The following is a 20,213-nucleotide window of genomic DNA, read 5'->3' as shown; positions in this document are numbered from 1 at the left end:
AAATAAAGTATTTAATGTGAATTTGAGAAATGAGTAGCTGATTTTAATCAACATCTAATTTAAATTAATTTGAGGGTGAGTTGTAAAAGCTTGGGTTGCACAAAAGGTTCAATCTGCTAAATGAATAACATTCGCATGAGCCGAAACTGCACGCGTTTAAAGCTATTTATCAAATATTAGTCACATTTGGCATCTAAGCTGATGGTAATTCTAAAGCCATAAAAACACTCTGTACTCTTTACCTGTAAACCGTCTTACCTACAAACTAGTCACACTGTTTGTAGCAGCAACCGTTTTCTTTGAATAAGAAAGTGTGTGATATACTGTCTTATAATGGTACAACTATATCAATGTATATTTTGTTTAATTTGGTGTTCTTGCCTCATGATGATCACTCAGTGGAGTTCGTAGATTATCCATCTTTTTATCAGCTTTCTCCACATTACAATTCTGTGTCATTATGAAGATTAACAATGCAGCCATGTGGATGTTAGTGCTGCTTTATGGATATTTAAGCATATCGGTGCAAATTAATATTTCATTTTACGATTTGATCATCCATATTTAATGAGACATCACTTGGGAGAGTTGCTTGTGAAATTTGTCAGTTATTAACGATTCCTTCTTGTTAATCCTTGAAATGCACCATATTGCATGAATAACAAACCAAAAAAAATCTATTAAGACTTTAATTTTCTTAATGCTTTTAAATACATTTTTGGACAATGGTTCATATATTTTGCATGAATAAGTTACATAATAAATAAAAGCACACACATTTTATTTCCCCTTTTTACAATAAGGCATTAATAGCAGCAGAAGTGAGACAACTCAGTGTTTCTACTCGTGTCCTAACGAGCCCCAAATCCAGGTCGGGACCGTCTCAAGCCCAGTTTAAAACAGTCAAACCAGTGAAACCATCTCAGGGGTCTTCCAGGAACTTCCGCACCAGTGTTAAATAAAATAAGAAACAAGTAAAAACTGAGGTTGGCCCTGAAGCATTGGAAGTCACAGGAGGTAGCATCTTACTCTCCTGCCAATCAACCTTTTTTTTTAGTTCATGCAGCAGGCAATGTTTCTTGATATCTATAATTATCATAGCCATCATTCCACATTGAACTGCATTTTTCATAGTCTCTGTAGTAAAAGCTGTACAAGAAGTGCTTCAACATAAAGCCGTGTGTTGAAGGTTTAACTGTGCACAGATATCTTCTTCCAATAATTTACCAAAGTTGTCTTGCGTAGTAAGACACCAGTTTATCATTAGAACAAGGCAACTGGCAACAACACTGAAATAATGGCGTACAAACATATGACATGATGACTTCAGACGGACCAAGCGATGTGCCCTTTACACATTCATATTGCACTCAGCACTTCACTTTTATTCTCACACAATACTTTTAAGAATGAGGAGGGAAGAAAAGCTGAGGTTTTTTTTTATCACAATAAAGTGTCCCTACAGAAGGACATCCAATTAGTTGACAGATTATACACACTTTTCAGATATGAATGATTGGTTGAATATACAGTTACTTAAAGGGCAGAATATAACTTAATGTAGATGTGATCTAAATTACATTTATGTGATACGGCGGGTTAACACTAGCTAACCTCTGCTAACTGGCTAATTTTTTCCTCACTAATGTCATTATGTTAAGTGGGGTCAAGAAAGGTTCATAACTCCATGAAAGTGTATTATGCAAACAAATAATGTGCTCAGTTTTTGCAAGGCCAGTTAATCATGTAGAGTATAAAAGTAAGATCTTTGTCACCGTCAAGAAAATGTGCAGTAATCACCGCAGCAGCTTCAACAGACGAGCTCTCCTCTGCTCATGCTTCCTATTCTCCACAAATATTATTCCATGCTAACTCTACAGTGCATTTTCTCTTAATAAAATGGTCGTTTTGTATATCGGAATATACAGCAAATATTTAACAATGTCAAATGATACACGTGTGGAATTAATTTACAGGTGAACAAGTGTGGCCTCGGGCTTGGGTCATAAATTGTGCCAAATCTGGCTTCGCCAGTAGCAGCGTAAGCACCGTGCAGCGGGCCAGACACGGTTGGGGGCTAATCAGAGAACAAAATGACCACCTGTCTTTGCAAAGCGATGAGGAAAACTAACTTCTCTGATTGGAGCATTTATATGCGGACTATTTTTGGGGCGGTTGGCTGATTGCTCTCCTGGAGAACGGTGACTTGAACAAGGTAATGTGGCTGTTGTGATGATTACACCGGATAACTACGCTGAGTTGGCAATGAGCCTCCAATGAAATGTCTGGTCTCAGATGTGGACACACCGATCCACAGCTTTTTTTCTGTATCTTTCACATGCATCCTTTCACAGTTCAAACATACCACACACAGACACACAAACACGCACACTTAATTGCAAGCAAACAAAAAACTACAAGTGCATTTGGCATAAATGCTAATAAATATACATGGAAGCAGTTGGCTGTTGACACGTGCAAACAGAAGCAGCCTTGTGTGCTTAGACACACACAGTCAGACATATTGAACGCACACACACATACTTCACACAAAACACAAGCTTTCGCTCACCGACACGCACGTCCACACGCGCACTCGCACACACTGCTCGTTTGCAACTTCTGCCAGCTTTCTCCCTCTGCATGCCGACTGTGTGTCTGGCATCGGGGTGAAGGTCTGGAGCCACACGCAAGCTGTGTGCTCTCTCTGGCTTTTACACACTCTAAATAGGCTTTATGAATGGCTAGGACTCAATGACTGAGTCAACACCAGGGGCCACACTCAACCCAATCCGACAACGGGTCTTGGAGATAAGTCAGAAAACAACATTCTCCCGGCGCAACCCGGGAAAGTGTGTTTAAATGAATGTGCCGGCAGGTTTCCTTTTGTTTCGCACTGCAAACATTCTGCTGTGGAGTGTGTCAATCCTCAGATGTGTTGCTTGTTTTCCATTTCCTGCTGATCCCAAGTGCCTTTAAACCGCGTTCTGTGGCGTCTGCGTGTGTGCGTTTGTGCTCCCGTCGCCCCGGCAACGCCGCGTTTAATCTGTTCCCCCGCTCTCGACATTGCGTGGAGCCGGTGACTCTGGCGGCCTTGCAAGGGCGGACGGACGGAGGGCCGCTGTTCACAATATTGTTCCCTCAGTGGGACGCGCGTGTGCCCCATGCGTGACCTTCAAGAAACACAAACCTACTGTGCATACAAACAACGCGCGCGCACAAATCCTCACCACTTCTCTATCATCAGATCCAACACTCGACTGACATTCAGATCTGAATCCAGACTGAAGTCCGACCCAACAAACGGAGCTGCCGGCGGAGTGAGAGGGCGGAGGCCCGACGAGAGGGTTTCGAGCCAGTCGGCGGCGTCGAACGCCGTCGGAGCCCGGCGCTTGCGCGACTTCCCGCTGGACGGCAGAGGGGAAGTACAGATGGGTGGTGGTGGTGGTGGAGGAGCAGCGATGGCATGGTTGGGGTTTATCACTGCAGGAGATGGAGGGAGCTCCAGCAGGAGAGAGGAGCACAGAGGCGAGGGAAGGAAGCCGTCCTTGTGCAGCTGGGAGAGCTGGGACTGGTCGCCTTGAGAAGGAGGAGGCGAGGGGCCGGGGACTGAGTGGGGTGGGGATTTATGATCGCAGACGTTCACAGAGCCTGGAAGAGAGGTAGTTAAAAGGATGAGACCCTGAAAGAAATTGCGTGTGACATTTAGATTGTGCTCTTTATTAATTATGTGACACTTACGAACACAAGTCATGGGCTCATCCAGGATGTCATCTATGGATTGCCGAGGGTCCATCTGTGGGCAGAAGAAGCACTTAAATCCAACTGTGTTAAAGGAATTCTAGTTGATCTCCTCCTGCTCATCGACAGATCCTAACCTGTGCTTTCTGGATGGCCTCCTGCAGTTCTTCCTCCAAGCTGCGAACGCAGGACAACGTCTGAACTGGACTTGCTGTAATCTGCACTGGCAGCTCAAAATCCTGGCCAATCGTATCACACGGTTGGCAGCAAAACACCTGATTAGAAAGCAAGAGAAAATCCGTGGACAGATGAGTGATGTGCACACACGGTATACACACATGTTTGACCAGTTTTCTAAATTGAAGACCATGTAGCGTGCCCTTCGAAAAGCGATCGAGATGTGTGCGGATTGATTTGTTGTGTTTACCTGTGTAAACAACACCTCGGTCTGCATGTCCGTTTCTGGTTTCCGTCTGGAGCATCCAGGATCCTGTTGCAGGAACGGATGAAGGGATCCTCCACAAGACTGGAGGAATAGTTATCATTTATTTAAACATAACGATTTTAGTACACTCATTACAGACCCAGAAAACGAGCCTGCCTTGGCTCACCTCGTTGCCGGTGCTGGCGGGGTGGTCCCTGGGCCTGCTCCGTAACCTCTCCCTCATCTCCAGCTCCACACTCAGCTCCTGCTGCTGCTGCTGCTGCTGCTGGTTCTCAGTCCTCCAGGGAGCCCCGCACTGCAGGGGGGAGGACGACGACATGGGCAGACTGGGACTGGGCGTTCCTGAGGCGTTGCTGGCAGGGCCCGGGAAGGCCGCGTTGGAGAGACACTGTTCGCCAGCCAAACTGACTGGCACGGCATTGGAGAAACCGTTGGTCGCGCCGCTCAGGATTCCCTTCTGGGCGTCACTGAGAACCCCAGTGGGAACTCCCCTGTCCGGGGTGTACATCTGTTGGGTCGGGCTGCTGCCGGGCGAGTCTCGCCCAGAGCTGGAGCTGGAGCCGGGGCTCTGGCCCGGTGGCGGCGCGGGGCCCGGGGTGAGCGGCTCCAGGCCGGTCCCCGGCTGGCAGAGGGGGGCGAGGCAGGAGTGGGTCAGCTGGAACGGGCGGAGGCGCTGCAACAGGGCGGGCTTCGTGCCGGAGACCGGGAGGCCACGCTTTCGCAGCTGCTGTCGCAACTCTGACACCTGGGGGAGGGGACGAGGGGGGCACACAAATGACGAGGACAGTCTGTCTCCTAGATTCATTCGTCAATAGTGGTGATCGTTCTTCGGAGGACGTTCGGGCCTTTTCATACCGTTAGATCAACGAGATTCGCGGGGAGAATCTCAAGCTTGGACGCGGGGTTTGCGTCTGGCGCGTTGTGGTTTGCGGTGGCGGGAACAGGTTGGGGATTAAGGGGCGTGGCTCCAGAGGACGGAAGATCATTATGTTCTCCACTGAATGAAAGACAGAAGCGTTCACTCAACCAAACAGTCTGAGGACTAATGTCTCTTGATAAAGAGATCTGACTAGTTTGCTCGATTTAAGTTACTTGACACCGTGTTCCAGCCATCCATTTGCTTACCTGGGAGCAGTGAGTTGTTGTTGTTGTTGTTGTTGTTGTTGTTGTTGTTGCTGTTGCTGTTGTAGTTGTTGTTGCTGGTTCTGGTGGATTTGCAGCTGGAGGAAGACCTGCTGCTGCTTCAGGAGATGGGAATAGGCTGGGTCTAAAGACTGGGTAGGACTCTTCTGTTTGCCTCCCCCTGTAAATAGACAATAGTTGAAGATGAATTCACAATTTCGCAAAATTTGACAATAATTATAAATATTTTTGGAATCAAATGTAGGCAAGTAAGAATTAAAGTGGGACCTCCAGTCCCAGACCCTCCTCTCTGGTCAGGAGGAATGTACTGGTGATATTTGAGTTTCCTCATTTTGGGTTTGGTGTCCCGGGGTTTCCGTGGCTTGAAGTTGATGGAGGAAGGTAATGAGGAGGAGCAGGTTGGGCTGTGAGGCCTTGCTGTCTATAAAGACACACATTACCCACATTTCAACTATAGTGGTGCTGGTGTGTCATTTCAAGAGTGGCGTGTAGAAAATTGCATAGAAAATGAAAAAAATATTTTTTTTCCACAGCATTTGCCTCATGTCAAGGTTAAACTCTTACACGCAGCGTACAAATGCCTCACAAATCTCCAGATGACAGCATGTGCTGGTTTTGACATACAGCCATGCCGCCTGTGTGTGAATGTGTTAACCTACAGGGCAAAAACTGAGCTCCCCCAGAAGTGCAAATTGACAGTAATGAATGCAGAGCAGCTTACTGCACAGCATCGGGTTTGACAAAACAGACATGTGACCATCTTATTTGGTTGAAGAATTCTACAATGTTTTTATACTATAGCAAGCATTTATAAACAAGCTACCAGTCTAATATATAGTCTAAAATATTCAGAACAAAGGAAGAACCTTATGAAATTCAAATGTGGCACAAAATGAAAGTGAAACCACTATGGTTTTTAATATGACAGCATTAGCACAAACTAACCCGACAATACCTTTGGCAGCAGGGTTGTGGTCTGAGAGGTCAAATACATCCCATTTGGTCTCCCAGTTGTTGCCATGGAGTTCGATTCACTCACAGATTGTCTGATGCCCTCGGTTGCCGGGAGCAACGCCAAACTAGACTGAAGGCAGAATATCAGATTATCAGTTGACACATGGGGCTATTTCTGAACTCACACATCCGTTAATGTGAGGGTATTGGTGGGATTCATTCTGTGTTGCTGCTGACATACTAGTGTCTTAGTCTAAACTGTGTAGTTTCCTCACCTGAGCATGACGAGGGCTGTGGTGAAGGGACGAGCCCACAGCCGAGAAGTCACTCAGTAATTGGTCACCTGAGAGCCCCGGCAATGACGTAAAATCTGGGGATTGGTGAGCGCTGTGTTGCTCGGGGGGCGAGGAGGAGGGGCAGGATGAAATGTCATCTTCGAAGACATCAGCAGACAGAGAGAAAGAGGCAGGGCCTGAGGAAATGGGAAGCGAGAGGAGGTAAGGTCAAAGGAGGAGTAGATGAGATTGGAAGAAGGAAATAAATGAGTGCGACTCTGGCTGTGTGTGCCGGTCCATGCATGTGTGTGTGTGTGTTGACTCACAGTTCTCTAGGGGCAGTGTGTGTTTGTACTTCACGGGCCCAGGTGGACGTTGGATCCTCTCACTGAGGTCCTGCGTCTGGCGAGACGTCTTCTGCCTCTGGGCCCCACACACAGTCCTCTCTGCGGGGACACGAAGGTTAGACGAATGGTGGAGATAAGTGGCGAGATGATGGGACAGATGGGAGATCAACAGACAGACACAGAGAGAGAGAGAGAGAGAGAGAGAGAGAGAGAGAGAGAGAAAGAGAGAGAGAGAGAGGCAAAAGATTTTTGGAACATATGTGATGTGCACAGCAGCGATGCCACAGGCAGTCAGTCCCAATACAAACTAGAAGAGCCATCAAAAAATAGTAAACACTCCTGTCCGTAGAGAGATGTATTCCCATGGATATGAACACGCATACAAGCACAACATTTTTAAAAGGGCAGAAAGGTAAATCAGATAGTTTGCAAAGCCTGATATTTTAAAAATAGTCTTTTCAAATGACTTTCAAAAAAAGGAAGGTGAGAAAGCGTCGGATAGATAAGGAGAGAAAGATGTCAGTAGGCTAAACGGTGACTATGATCCACGGATTGGCGGGTTTATCATACGCTGTCAATCACTGATATGTTTTCAGGCTGCTTAAAATGCAAAGCACCAGCGTGCAACAAAGTCAGACACATTTTCAACTGACAACTGATGAAACACGGAGCCCTTTGCCAGATTTGCGCACTTCATTTCCTCTCACTGTGCAACAGGAAGCGGAGAGCAGAGATGATGAAATACAGACACAAAGACAGAGAAAATATGCCACTGTGCTTTTTGCCGGAAGCGCAGAGGGTAAAGTAGGAAGAGGACAAGCAAAACCACTGCAGGCAGGCCATCACCTTGTGCAGTGTCGGTGTTGAGACCACAAGGGGGCAACTTCTGAGCGGCGCCACCGTCGGTTCGATGCTGCATCGGGAAACAGCAGTTCAGACCAACAGCCAGGGCCCATATTTTACTATGCAGTTCATTCAGGGGAAAGTTGGATAACAGCACTAATGTGGTGTCGTCCTGCTCTATCAGATACAATCAACGGTACGATCTAATATCAAAGAAAAACATGTGGAGGGAACCATTTCTGTACATGGGAACTTGGTTCCTCCTTCATCAAAACTTGCATTTGGTCTGTGTGGTGGGAATGCCCTGCTGTTGGATGTCATGAAGGACCTGGATGCTACTCACCGGAGCTTCGCTCTGCTCTTTCTCTGCTTTTTTAGGGAAGCACTCAGACTTCACCCCTATGGAAACAGACGGTGTGATGAAACTACAATAGAGAGTTTTTTTTAGGGGATACAAGCATGATAGAGGAGCAATTCAGGTGAACCAGTGAGTGCATCAACAAAGCCCTCTCAGCTTTCAACTCATCCCTCAAAGTTGCAGCACGGAACGTCTGACGTGCGCTTTTTTGTCGGCTGGCATCAGAATGTGCAACCTGCTTTAGCCTCAGAAGGAGAACTGAAGCTTGTCTGACTGAAATATCTCTTTTATGTCTTTAAATTAGTCTTTATTATCATTGCTGCAAAATGTATTTGTGGCTTTACCTTAAAAATACTGCCTGATATTTAGAGCAAACTGATTGCAAATCTGCAATTCAATACACACTAATATCACAAGATGCTATAGTTGTTTAATACATCTCTTATACCTGCTGTATATGTGAAAAATTAGTTCATGCTGAATTTGTCGATTAAATATGCAGTACAATACGTCAAAAACCACTTTTAGCTTCTTGCACGATCAGAGCTTTTAATTAAACACAACATTTTGACTCCAAAAGGGATATCAAAGGAAAGTAAATCTGTTAAATAGAGTAAAACCATTACGCGTGAAAAGAGGCAAACTGAAGAGGCTTACAATGAAATCCTTCCTGCATTCATGGTGTTCAGTGATCAATAACAATGCAACTGACGGAGATAAACTAACCAGTGTCTGCATTGATTTCACTCTGCCTTCGGTTCTGAATCCTCAACTGCAGGACTGAAAGAGAAACAGAGATTGAGCTGTCTGTTAAAAACAAAACATAAGGAAGTGTCGCCAGTCACATTGATAGAACAGTACGTTGGTTTGATGTGAAGGACAAATGATCTGGTGGGATAGAAATGACACACGCAGCGAGGGAGGAGTGGAGCACTGCGGGACATCCCGATCACCGTTAAGTGATATGACCTCGTAATGTATATTTCCCCATGACTTATAGATCGTGTATCTCTTGGCACGCCTGCGCACATGCACACACCGCACGTATGCACGTATGCACGTTAGCATTCAGGCCACACGCAGACAGGTGACGCAGGGCCGGCCGCGGCGTGATTTCAGTGGGTTTTGAGATCTGAGCGACCTGGCGAGGGGACGGGAGGGAGGGGGAGTGGGGGGAAGGGGGAGTTACTATTTATCCCTCAGTATGTCTATTTCTGTTCATCCCATCCCCCCTTCAGCTGTCCTGCTCTCTCCACCAGCCTCTCACATCCCCTCCTCCTCACGTCATCGCCGCTCGTGCAGCTAACTACGCCACTCTCTGACAACTCCAAATGAAAGTTTAACTTAAGAAAGGCTGTGTGTGTGTGTGTGTGTGTGTGTGTGTGTGTGTGTGTGTGTGTGTGTGTGTGTGTGTGTGTGTGTGTGTGTGTGTGTGCGTGTGCGTGTGTGTGTGCGTGTGTGTTTGTTTCTACGGCTCAATCATTCAGGCTTCTTAAAGTCTTTTGAATTAAGCACTTTTATAAAGTTCTCCCAACTCACAGATGTGATGATGTAAGTGAACTGAGACCTGTGACATAAAGCACACTGTGCGATGTCAATGGTCAGTAAAAAACACGTACAATTTACAAGAGCTGAGCAGGATCTCAAACCGCCATTGACAATGTTTTTTCCGCAAAGGATTTAGTATCACTTTGAATCACTTTGATGAAGCAGCAGACTTAATGGACCAACATAAGACTCTGCATGTACATACATGATGTCAACAGAGCAGCTGCCCTCAGGAATCATGTTTTCCAGCAGGTGTTTGTACACCTAAGGGACAGCGTCTCTGCCATCTCGCCGTCTCTCTGTTTTACCAGCCGTTAACGACAGCTGCCTGAGAGCAGCAGCCACTACAACTTCAATTATTCAGCCTTAGGAAGGTCTTTAAATGCTGTTTGTGACCGAATGCTGGCAGACAATATGTTCGTTTAATTATAAATTATACCTTTGCAAGATATAATGTGATAGGGTCCCATCGTCAATTAATATTTTTTTTTACAAACTGTAATATTGATTGGTGCTTATTTAGACATTAACAATGAATTCGGTTTAAACGAGGATTTGAATAAAAGTGTTTTACGTCGCTGTGGGGAAAATAAATATTTGTCCCCTTTTAATCGGCGTGTATTGGAACTCCCAGATTCCTCACCTGAGCGGAACTTGTTCCGGATGAGAAGAGACCTCTCGGAGGCCAGCAGCGTCATGGTGGGAGGTGGGGTGGGTGGGGGTGGGGCTGGGGGGAGGAGTAGCACAGGGAGAGAGAGGAAATTCCTGGTGTCACTCTACCAGGAGGAATGGACCCCTCTCCTTCCGTCTCTCACTGTTGCAGGGGATCAGAGGAAGCAGTGGGGGAGAGAGGGGGAGACAGATGCTCGTTAATCTACTGATAGACACAAAGCGGTATTGATAGAGGCACAGAAAGCACAGCGGAGAGGTGATGGAGGTGTGTGTGTGGGGGGGGGGGGGGGGGGGGAATAGACGCAGAGCCTCTCAGACCCACAGGCGGGCCGAACGCCGCAGCAGGCCTGTCGCAATCACGCGAGGTGTCACACAGGCCCACCTGCAGAGACAGAACTAACGACGCTCACAATTAAACAGACAAGGAGGCTTTTAGGGAGACAATCCGAAAGAGCCCGAGGACGAGGAAGAGGACGAGGAAGAGGAGGAGGAAACTGAGACGCCGCGGCTGCAGGATGCAGATTGCGACGGACAAACGTGAACTTGCGACACCCACGGCATCACACAAACACACACACACAGACACACACACACACCGTGACGAAGTGTGTCACGCACCGCAAGGAGCGGAGCCGCCTCTCAAATAGGGGGAGCTGGGAATCTACATACACACACAACTTATTAACAATATTGATTTGAACTGGCCACACTAAGCCCAAAGGAAGCATCGAATGGACAAACACACACACACACACACACATGCTGTGGAGTGGCTGAGGTTATGAATACTAAATCACAGCAGCGCCCTTCTTAGTACCAATCAAATCAATGCACACACACACCTCACTTGTGTACAATACACGTCCAAAAAGAAGGCCGCTCGGTCATTAATGCAATCCAACAACAAGCGATTGCTTGACTGTATTATTCCTCTGTAGGGCACTGAGGCACAGGAAGGCTCTGGAAACACTGAGAGAATAAAAGAAGGAGAATGAAAGAGAATACTTACAGATAAATAGAGAATTGTCCCTCTGGGGACTTTGGAGTGGATTTAAGATTAAACTGAGAGAGTTGCAAGATGGAGGAGGAGAGGGAAAGAAAGAACTTCGTAGTGAGTTAATGACGATTTCTTTCTTTCATGTTCTTTTCATATCCTTTTTTTTTTCCTCCAGTTTCCACACGTCTTCTTCTTCTTCCCCCGAAAAGGTGAAATGCAAAGAGAAAAAGGATCAGTGGTTCCTTCGTCCCCTTCCGATATCAAACTCGCCCTCTCTGACTCGCTCTATCTGCCCCCTCTACTCATCCGCCCCAAAGCATCCTGGATCCTTGGTGCCAACTGTGAGCGACTGTCAAACTTCACCCCTCCCCCTCCATGCCCCCTACACCTCCCCTTTCCTATCCGTTAACAGCCATTGACTCCCTCTCTGATTAAGGTGTCGATTCAAAGCCAATAAGCACCGATGTGTTGGTTCGGATGTGACACGGCAGACGCACTGATGCTTTAATGTTGGGACCAGACACTATTTTGTTTTGGACTTGGTACAAAAATCATGTTCTGCAGACTGCAGGCTCACCTGTCAAGACACATTCGGGTCACCCTTTTAAAGTGATTTAGTGCTGTTTGCGCCCAAGTGTAGGTGTGTGTGAGTGTATATTGTCGTGTGTGACACCACTGGGAGTCACGGGTCAGTAAGTCGGCGTCCGCCAGCGTGTACTTTACAGCGTGCGTTAGCGTTTGTGCCAGGGCAAAAAAAAAATCACCCGAGTTTCCCCTCAACCTTCCAAAGTAACTGAGGTGAACGTGAGTGTGTGTGTGTGTGTGTTTACGCTCTCTACATGTGTGTGTGCATGCGTGTGTCTAGGTGTGTGTGTGTGTGTGTGTGTGTGCGTGTGTGCATGTGCCTCAGGGCTGCAGGGGGAGAAAAATGGGGGAAGTGAGGTCGCTGCTGGAGCACCTGTTCTGTCGGTTTGACAGACAAGCCGGCGTGTGCTGGTTCAGCAGGTCGCGGAGAAGGGGGGAGACAGAGAGGGGAGGCGGGGAAGGGTGAGGCAGAGAGGACGGCATAAAGTTAGAGAAGAAGGGAGGCCCTTGGGGAAGTCTTCAGGAGGGGGGGGCTGCAGGGAAACAGGGGGAGGGGGGAGGGAGGGCAGCGAGGAGGTTGCTGCCATTTTATCTGATTTGGGAAGAAACATTGACCAGGAGGGCCACTAATCGGAGAACACGGGGCAGAGACAGCGTCCACGGCTGCCATGGAACGAAGTGGGAATACTAATGGAACCCAACATGAATGGGAACTTAAATATAGCAATACATGGTCATAGACGCCGCGGCTCCCTTGTGCCATTTTCACAGTATCTCGTATTTCTCGTCACTGTAGAGTCTCACCTTTGACGGCTTTTTTTCTCTCGTGGTCTGTAAAAGCATTTCACACGCACACATTACACACATATAAACACCGACGGCCCTGTTATTGAGGGAAAGGTGATGTAATTGCTTATTCCTCTGATTCCCCTCCAAAGGCCCACAGCCTGGACTCTGAATAACACCTGTTACTCTCTCTCTCTTTTCCTGCCTCCCCCCCTTCCTCTCTCGCCCTAACACCCACGTACAGACTCACACAGTGTTAATTCTGCACTGTGTCTGGTGAGCGAGGAGGCTTGCGCGCTGTTAACCTTTCCCTTGCGCAATATCATATTTCTCTGTTCCGTAGAGCACCGTGAAAAACCGCACCATGCAGCGTGGAATAAAAGCCTATTCATGGCTTTTCCATATTTGTGTCAAATCTGCCCCCTTTGCTGCTGAAACTGCAGAGTTTGAACGTAGATCCAGCTCTCCCCAAGCTCACTGTCTCCTGCCTTTCTCCCCCACCGGTGTAAATATCCCTCCACCATTTGAGAGAGCTGAGAGGCAGCATGTGGAATGAGCCGGTTCATGCATCACATCGTAGGTGTGAGTGTGCCCTCACATGGCTGAACTGTGCAACAGCCATGGAAAGAAAATCCATCCATGGTTAGTTTAGCTTTCCATCATGCTGGCTCTCAGTGGCATTAATGGGACGTGTACGGCGCGACAGAGCAGATATACGACAAACCCATCAAAGTGAGTAAAGAGAGTAAAAAGGCTGAAACATACCAGTCTGACACACTCCGTCACATCTGCTGCCGCTCCCTGGTGCGTCGTCACTACGCCTGTTCTCGCTCCTCGCCTCCACCTTTATCACTTCAATCACTTGGCCGTGTGCCTCGTGCCACTCAGAGGCCCTGCTGCCTGTTCCACTTCACGCAATACAACCACACCAGCCTCACAAACACACACGCGCAGACCGATCACACACATAGCTGTCTGCTCTGCGTCCATCATCCATCTGTCGGTCAGTCACTGCACTTTGCGGCTGTGTGTAAGCTGGATAGCGACCAACCGACATACGCATAATACTGTACTGCACACACACACACACACACACGCACACAGACCTCCAGCTGGACTGTTGATCTCACACGGATGAATATTCATCATTATCATGCACCGAGTTCGGTCCAGTGGTGTCAATTAGGAGACGAGGATCAGTCTGTTTTGTGTTGCTGACGGACAGCATTGATTTAATGGTTCAACCATCAGAGTCCTTAACATTACGTACGCAACACATGCACGAGCAAAATTAAAGGGGAATTGGTTGAACATTTATTATTTATCAAGTATCTTGTGTTTTTTATTTATTTATATATAAAACATTATATATATATATATACTAAATAAACACATGGGAATATTTTCATTAGTTAACTTGGTTTATATATTATGAATGTGCAAATGGTCTGTAGAGCACACGTTAACTTAAAAGGGAATTTAAAAACGTATATATATATTACAGTCTAGAACGTCTGTATATAGTTTTATATAAAAGTTTTACTTATTGTTTTTTTGTGTATAAATATTTGTTGTAACCAACATTGTTATGTAATTATTACAAATAAATTACATATTTTTATAGCCATTGTATTTCGAGCTCCCTGCATCTTACTATACCTGACTGATTGAGTTGAGTTGGTGCTGAAAAATGAAAACTATGGACATAATGTAAGTACTTGGTTGACCTTTGCCCTTTTGCGCGGACCCTGTAGTGTGTTTGCCGGACTGAAATACAACGGCGCTTAGCGCGGGGACGCTCGGCATGCCGGAGCGTCGCTGCCCCCACAATGACCAGCCTAGAAATAAGGAGCCGGTCGGCCACAAGGACCCAGTCGGGTCACTTGAGCGATACAGCATTTAATAACTGTCCTTGAGCTGAGCTCCGTTGAGTTCGCTGGCTTAAATTGAGCGGAAAATTGAGAGTGTGCAAAAAAAAAAAAAACAGGGGACTGTCTCACAAACTCAATTACTCTCTGGCGGCAGTCCAGGTGAGTATATATCAGTTATTTAAAAAAAAATGTAAATCACCAAGATCCATATAAAGTCAGGTCCCATCTTTTGTGATTCATTTAGAGAAGAGAATTAACTTTGAGGATCAGTTTAAATCAAACGGAGAGATGTGGCCCTTTGGTTCCTTATCTCTATAGATGAGTCATATGTGATTAGGAGGAAAAGCCACATCGAATATGCTTCAATTCTTTAACATCTGTGAAGGACGAGGAATAAATATTGGTACAAAGAATGATTGTATGTTGACAAAATTTAATTCAAATAAATTAACATAACTCACATGAGACAAATCAAAAATCTGAATCATCTGAATATTTTGTTTGCAGGAATAACTCAAAAACATTTGGTCAAATACTCACATGATGAGTTACACACTTAAAGTTGACAGCTACAACTTTGCAGCTGCAAAAGAAATACGACCGTTTTCCTTCACAATGTAACGTGAATATTGAAATAAAACAAGTACCTCAAATGACTCACAGTGTCTCTGACGGTAAGAAAGGTAGATTACATCCTTCACATAAGATAGTGCAGAAGTGCAGAAGTGCAGCTCTTAGAAATATCGCTCTTTATGTACACAGCTCGAGCGAAGGACTGTTCAGAGTAAATAAGTTATCCTTCTTTTCTGAGCACTTGAGGGTTTCATTTTGGATTGAAAAGGAATGCGACTTCACGTGGCAGTCTGATTAATATTATGAACTTAAATTCACGCATGTGCGTTCCTATTTCATGTGCATAGACACGTATGCAACTTTTTTTCTTTTTCATTAGGAGTGCTAACGTCAAAATCAATAATGAGGCCGAAGCCGATGAAGCTCCCACCGCTACTTGGAATGGGAGTAATATACATTTGTTAAAAAGAATTAGCTTAAAATCACTGAAATAAATATTGCAAGTGCTCCCTTTTTTAGTGTTAAAAAATGACAGGTTTAGCCTTTAACCAGAGATGTGATTCCCCTCCTTCCGTTCACTTCGGAGTTTACCTGCAGAAAACTCTTCTAAGTTTCCACCTCGGAGTCAGAGTTTTCCAGATTGGACACGGTGGAGCTGTACCATTCGGCGCTCTCCTCTTCGTCCTGCACTCCGGATCCCACGCCTCCTCCTCCTCCTCCGTCCCTTCTCTCGTTCAGCATTTCCATGGCTACTTGGTGGTACGGGTGTTTGCGCTTGGTGTGCCGGCGTAGCGTGTTGCGCTCGGCGAAGCGCGTGTGGCAAAGTTGGCACTGGTAGGGTTTCTCTCCGGTGTGGACCCTCTGGTGGCGCTGCAGCTCACCGGCCTCCCTGAAGCGTTTGGCGCAGATGGGGCACACAAAGTTCCTCTGGCCTGTGTGGATGTGCTTGTGTCTCTGTCGAGGGGGAGGAGAGCAGAAAATCTATCAAAAAATCGGTGAATTGTAGCGACGAACCACTCGGCAGATCTGTCTTGATTGACTGTTTTGGTTCACTCTAGGCAGCCGCTTCGGGCTAAACACCTCTACCTGCTCAGCGGTGAGCTGGTGAACATGGTGGAGCATCGAGCAGACAAAGAGTGACACATTTACGCCAAGGGCCTGCGGACGCCAGAGCGGAATGAGAGTAAATATTGAACCTACTCATAAGCCACAAACATCAACTGGATGCCGACATAAGCTTGGATTCATCGTTTGAACGAGCAACATGTTCACTTAAAAGCGTGTTCACGGCCCTTTTCCTGTTCCGCCTGAGTAACCTGGAAAATCAGTTATCTGGTTTAAAAGTAATCGCACTGATAATTAGCGGCATCTGCTGGAGCGACTGATGTCGTTACTCGTGCTGCTGCTGTTTAGCTCCAACCACTGACCTGCAGGTGGCTGGAGCGTTTGAAGGCTTTGCCGCACTGCTGGCAAACGTGCGGCTTCTTCTGCGAGTGCGTGATGGCGTGGCGCTCGAGGTCGGAGAGGTAAAAGAAGACCCGCGGGCACAGCTGGCAGTACAGCACCCTGCGGGGACCCATGGCGTCGGGCGACCCCTCCGGAGACAGGGGGTCCAGGGGGTCCAGGGGGACGAGACTGTCGGAGGGGAGCGCGGCTCCGACGGGAGGCGAGGGAGGAGCGGCCGCGCTGGAAAAGTAAAGATGGTCGTCGAGAGGGAAGCGTTCCGAGTGCAGGTCAGACGGGTCGAACCCCGGCTCGGAGGCTGGCGATCGGGCCTCCGCGCGGGGCTGAGCCGAGGGGTCACAGGTCAAACTGGCAGGCTGCGGGAGCGGGGAGGATGCTGTAAGAGTCGATGGCTTGTCGTTTTCACTCGAGACTTCTTCTGCAGCTATGGCTTCGCTTCCGGGGTTCGAGTGGGACGGGCTGTCTTGAGAGGGGACGCCCGCGCCGCCGCGGCCGCTTTGAGGGACGGGAGGGGACGGACAGACGCTCAGAGAAGCGAGAACCGAGCGGGAGCTCACATTGGTCCCTGCCCCCGGCGGGATTTCGGGCGGCGTTTTGGGGCTTAGTCTGATGACGGGATAGGACAGCGTGGACAGGGGCGGACATCCCGTCGCGCCGAGCTGACCGGGGGGCAAAGGGAGGGAGACGTGGGCCGGGGCCGCCGTGATCTGGGACAACTGACCGGTCGTAGGGTCCAGGACGGCGATGGGGGTGGAGGTAGAGGCGGAGTCACCGGAGGAAGAGGCCACGGACGAAAGGAGGAGGAACATTGGGCTGGAAGCACCGGGGGAGGTCTGAGTCACTGAAAGGGGAAGCGAGATGCCCGTCTGAGCTGAGGGGAGCCGGGGTGAGGAAAAGGGGGAGGACAGCAGGAGAATAGGAGCGTTACTGGAAGGGTTAGTGAGGATCTGAACGGGCCGGCCGGGGATTAAATTAACACCTCCAGCCTCCTGACCAGTTTCGACGGCTGGCTCTGCGGCTTCAGAGCTCTCTGGGTTCGCAACCGAACTCGTGAAGACTTCTGGGGGCTTCGTTCGACCACCGTTCACTGACAGAAGATCGGCGGCGGGGGCTGGTGAGTAGTAAAGATGATCACAAGGTGCATTTAGTGCAGTGTCTGAACTTTGGCTGAGGCTAGGATCGGCCAACGTGGACAATCGCGCTGAGCCCGTCCCTTGCCCCTCATCGACCTGGGGCAGCTTGAGTCCGTCCTGATCGAGCGTGTAGGGTATTCCCTCGTCGTCTATGAGAAGAAGGTCATTGGCGTCAAAGTCTATAGCGGGGAGGGAGGTAAAGACGGAGGTAGAGAAGAAGGAGGGAGACAGGAGAGAGTCCTCGAGGGTGTCGCCGGCGTCCACACGCAGAGCGGAGACGCCTGCTTCAGCGTCGTCGTCCTCTTCTACTATGTCCCTGTCTCCCTCTCCCTCGTATTCATCCACCTCCATAATCAGCGAGCTCTCACAGCCAGAGTCGTCCAGGAAGGACTCACACCTTCTCTCTCGGCTCGCCGTTTTCTTGGGCAAACTCAGGTCCAATGGCTCCGTCTGCTCCTCCGGTCCCATTTCATCAAACGTCAAACGAGACTTCAAATCCAAATCATTCAAAATGAGAGGAATATTTTCCTCAATGTCTCTCTCTGCAGTTTCCTCTTTAACCCCTTTCAGGCTCAATACGTTATCCGTATCGACGCTTGATATTAAAGGAGTTTCTGACATGTCAGCGGGAATGATTTTAACACCCGGAAAATGTTTGTCTTTGCACTTTGTTTGCTCGTGGAATGATTCTGGCTCAGCTTCCTCAGTCTCATGATAAGCAGCTTCTGTGATCTCCTCTTCATTCTTAAAAGCAGATATCGTGACGTTACCGTTTCTTTTTGCTCCAGCTGAGACCGAAACAGATCTTCCCAAACGTGAGCGAGTAAAGTCTTTGGCCGGGCCGACGGCAGCCGCGTCTGTGATTGGCCGCTTGCACCGTGCGGGGACGACAATTTTGAGTCTGATTGGTTGGCTGCGTAACACGGGCACTCCGGTCTTGACTGTGATTGGCTGTCTGAACGCGCCGCTCCTCCTTGTTTCCTGAGAGGCTCGCTTAGAAGTCCCGCCCACCTCTGGCTTATTCCCATTGATTGACGGCGCAGACCGTCTGATGGTCCGCGCTGCCGGTTCGGGGCACTGCGGGCGGCTGCCCGGTACTGTACAGTGTGAGGTCTCTTCCTCTGGGTCCAAACAGCCCTCTGTCGCTGGGCCCGATCCCTCTGCACGCTGGCTGCCATTTTGGACATCCAGGCTGCCCCTGGTCAGGACTGAAGCCAGCTGGGTCTCCATTTTGGGGCAAACCCATTTATGTTTCTATGGAATTGGAATAAAACCACATATTAGACACTCGGAGAGGCGGCGTTGGAATATAAACAAGCCGGTTCCATGGAATCAAATGAAAGGTTTAAATCATTATCCCGGTGTTTGCCGGGAAAAGTCTCAGTGGTGATTATTGGGGTCAAGTTGAGTGCAGATTGCTAATCATCACATTTGATTGATGTCTTTTAAACGAGACCCCCCCCAAATCCCCCAGTCCGAAATGATGAGCGACCCTTCGACCCCCCCTCACCCTCCTCCTCCTCCACACAGACTCCTGTTGGTCACATTGCGTGATCCGAAATTATAGCTCAGCACATTTCCTACCGAGGGGTCGAACGGAGTCGCCGATCATTCAGCGAAACGCACGAAACGGAAATAGTTCCGACTGATGGGAGCGAAACCCCCCCTCCTCCCCCACCTCACCACTTCTACCATGCACGTGCATCACATATAATAAAAAAAAACCTCTCATTTCGCCTCGGAACAACATTCATATTGCAAAATAAAACCTCTAGTAGAAGTCTGGGGAGCAACCGAGGAGCTGCGCGGAGGACGCCATTACGCACCGCGCGAGGGTCCGAAATCCCAAATCCTATTATTATTATTATTATTATGGTGCGTGTGCGCCGCGGCGGCTCTCGGACCTGCGACAACGCTGCTGCGTCGGTCGGCGCGGAGGAAAACGTGTATAATATTTACAGACAGCCGCGGTGCGGAGCGGATCCTTCCCCTCGCCGCGGAGCGTCCTCGGACCCGCAGCCAGCCATCTTTAAGAGTCGAGGGTCCGAGACCGCCAAGAAGCGCGACCCGCGGACACCCTCGGGACAAACTTTCCCCGGCGCGCGCCCTCCTTTCTTTAAAAAAAATATATTTTTCATATTATCGCATCTCTGCTGTCAGAGCCGGACGATTTTTAAATAAATAATTAAATAAAACAACTATTTTATTCCACTGTACTCCACCCCGAACACTCGCTGCATAGGGAACAGGCTTACCCGAGCTGTGGATATTTCCGGAGGACCAAATATGACTGTGCAGTGTTTAAAAAAAAAAAAAAAAAAAAAGGGTGATGCTGCGAATGCCGGGGGAGGGAGGGAGGAAGGGGGAGGGAGGGGTCAGGGGGAGTTGCTATGGTGTCGCAGCCTACCGGGTCCGACCGGCAGCCATGTTCAGCCTTTTGTGGGTAACGTTGAACCTGCAGCACGCACGAGGTGCAGG

The 20,213-nt window shown here is 48.3% G+C and overlaps 2 protein-coding genes across 7 annotated transcripts; both read right to left on the bottom strand.

The window, feature by feature from the left end:
* Nucleotides 1-675: 675 nt before the first annotated feature.
* Nucleotides 676-11,658, bottom strand: LOC120810409 (uncharacterized). Its single transcript, XM_078094895.1, has 16 exons — nt 11,336-11,658; nt 10,298-10,468; nt 8,833-8,886; nt 8,092-8,147; nt 7,752-7,818; nt 6,885-7,004; nt 6,559-6,755; nt 6,285-6,413; nt 5,597-5,750; nt 5,312-5,489; nt 5,042-5,183; nt 4,353-4,931; nt 4,169-4,267; nt 3,879-4,016; nt 3,742-3,796; nt 676-3,651 (listed from the first exon to the last, which is right to left on the bottom strand). The coding sequence occupies exons 2-16, from the start codon at nt 10,350-10,352 to the stop codon at nt 3,227-3,229; spliced, it is 2,448 nt and encodes an 815-aa protein (XP_077951021.1). The 5' UTR covers nt 10,353-10,468; nt 11,336-11,658; the 3' UTR covers nt 676-3,226.
* Nucleotides 11,659-14,981: 3,323 nt separating this feature from the next.
* On the bottom strand, nt 14,982-20,094 carry LOC120810716 (uncharacterized). Of its 6 annotated transcripts, none has more exons than XM_040165540.2 (3): nt 19,991-20,094; nt 16,566-18,989; nt 14,982-16,092 (listed from the first exon to the last, which is right to left on the bottom strand). In XM_040165540.2, the coding sequence occupies exons 2-3, from the start codon at nt 18,963-18,965 to the stop codon at nt 15,745-15,747; spliced, it is 2,748 nt and encodes a 915-aa protein (XP_040021474.2). In that variant the 5' UTR covers nt 18,966-18,989; nt 19,991-20,094; the 3' UTR covers nt 14,982-15,744. The 6 variants fall into 6 exon arrangements, with proteins under 6 accessions (XP_040021474.2, XP_040021471.2, XP_040021473.2 ...); XM_040165537.2 differs by having other exon boundaries at nt 19,505-19,997; XM_040165539.2 differs by having other exon boundaries at nt 19,695-19,992.
* Nucleotides 20,095-20,213: the final 119 nt, after the last annotated feature.

The sequence above is a fragment of the Gasterosteus aculeatus genome, chromosome 20, assembly GCF_964276395.1.
Source record: "Gasterosteus aculeatus chromosome 20, fGasAcu3.hap1.1, whole genome shotgun sequence".
Lineage (NCBI taxonomy): Eukaryota > Metazoa > Chordata > Actinopteri > Perciformes > Gasterosteidae > Gasterosteus > Gasterosteus aculeatus.
Note: the sequence above shows the minus strand (reverse complement) of the source record. Positions and strands in the feature narration are given on the sequence as shown.

Coding starts and splice junctions, on each gene's coding strand:
- LOC120810409 (XM_078094895.1), bottom strand. CDS start 10,352: ATGACGCTGCTGGCCTCCGAGAGGTCTCTTCTCATCCGGAACAAGTTC. Junction 8,887..10,297: donor CCGGAACAAGTTCCGCTCAG/GTGAGGAATCTG, acceptor TTTCTCTTTCAG/TCCTGCAGTTGAGGATTCAG. Junction 6,414..6,558: donor ACAGCCCTCGTCATGCTCAG/GTGAGGAAACTA, acceptor TTCTGCCTTCAG/TCTAGTTTGGCGTTGCTCCC.
- LOC120810716 (XM_040165540.2), bottom strand. CDS start 18,965: ATGGAGACCCAGCTGGCTTCAGTCCTGACCAGGGGCAGCCTGGATGTC. Junction 16,093..16,565: donor AACGCTCCAGCCACCTGCAG/GTCAGTGGTTGG, acceptor CCCCCTCGACAG/AGACACAAGCACATCCACAC.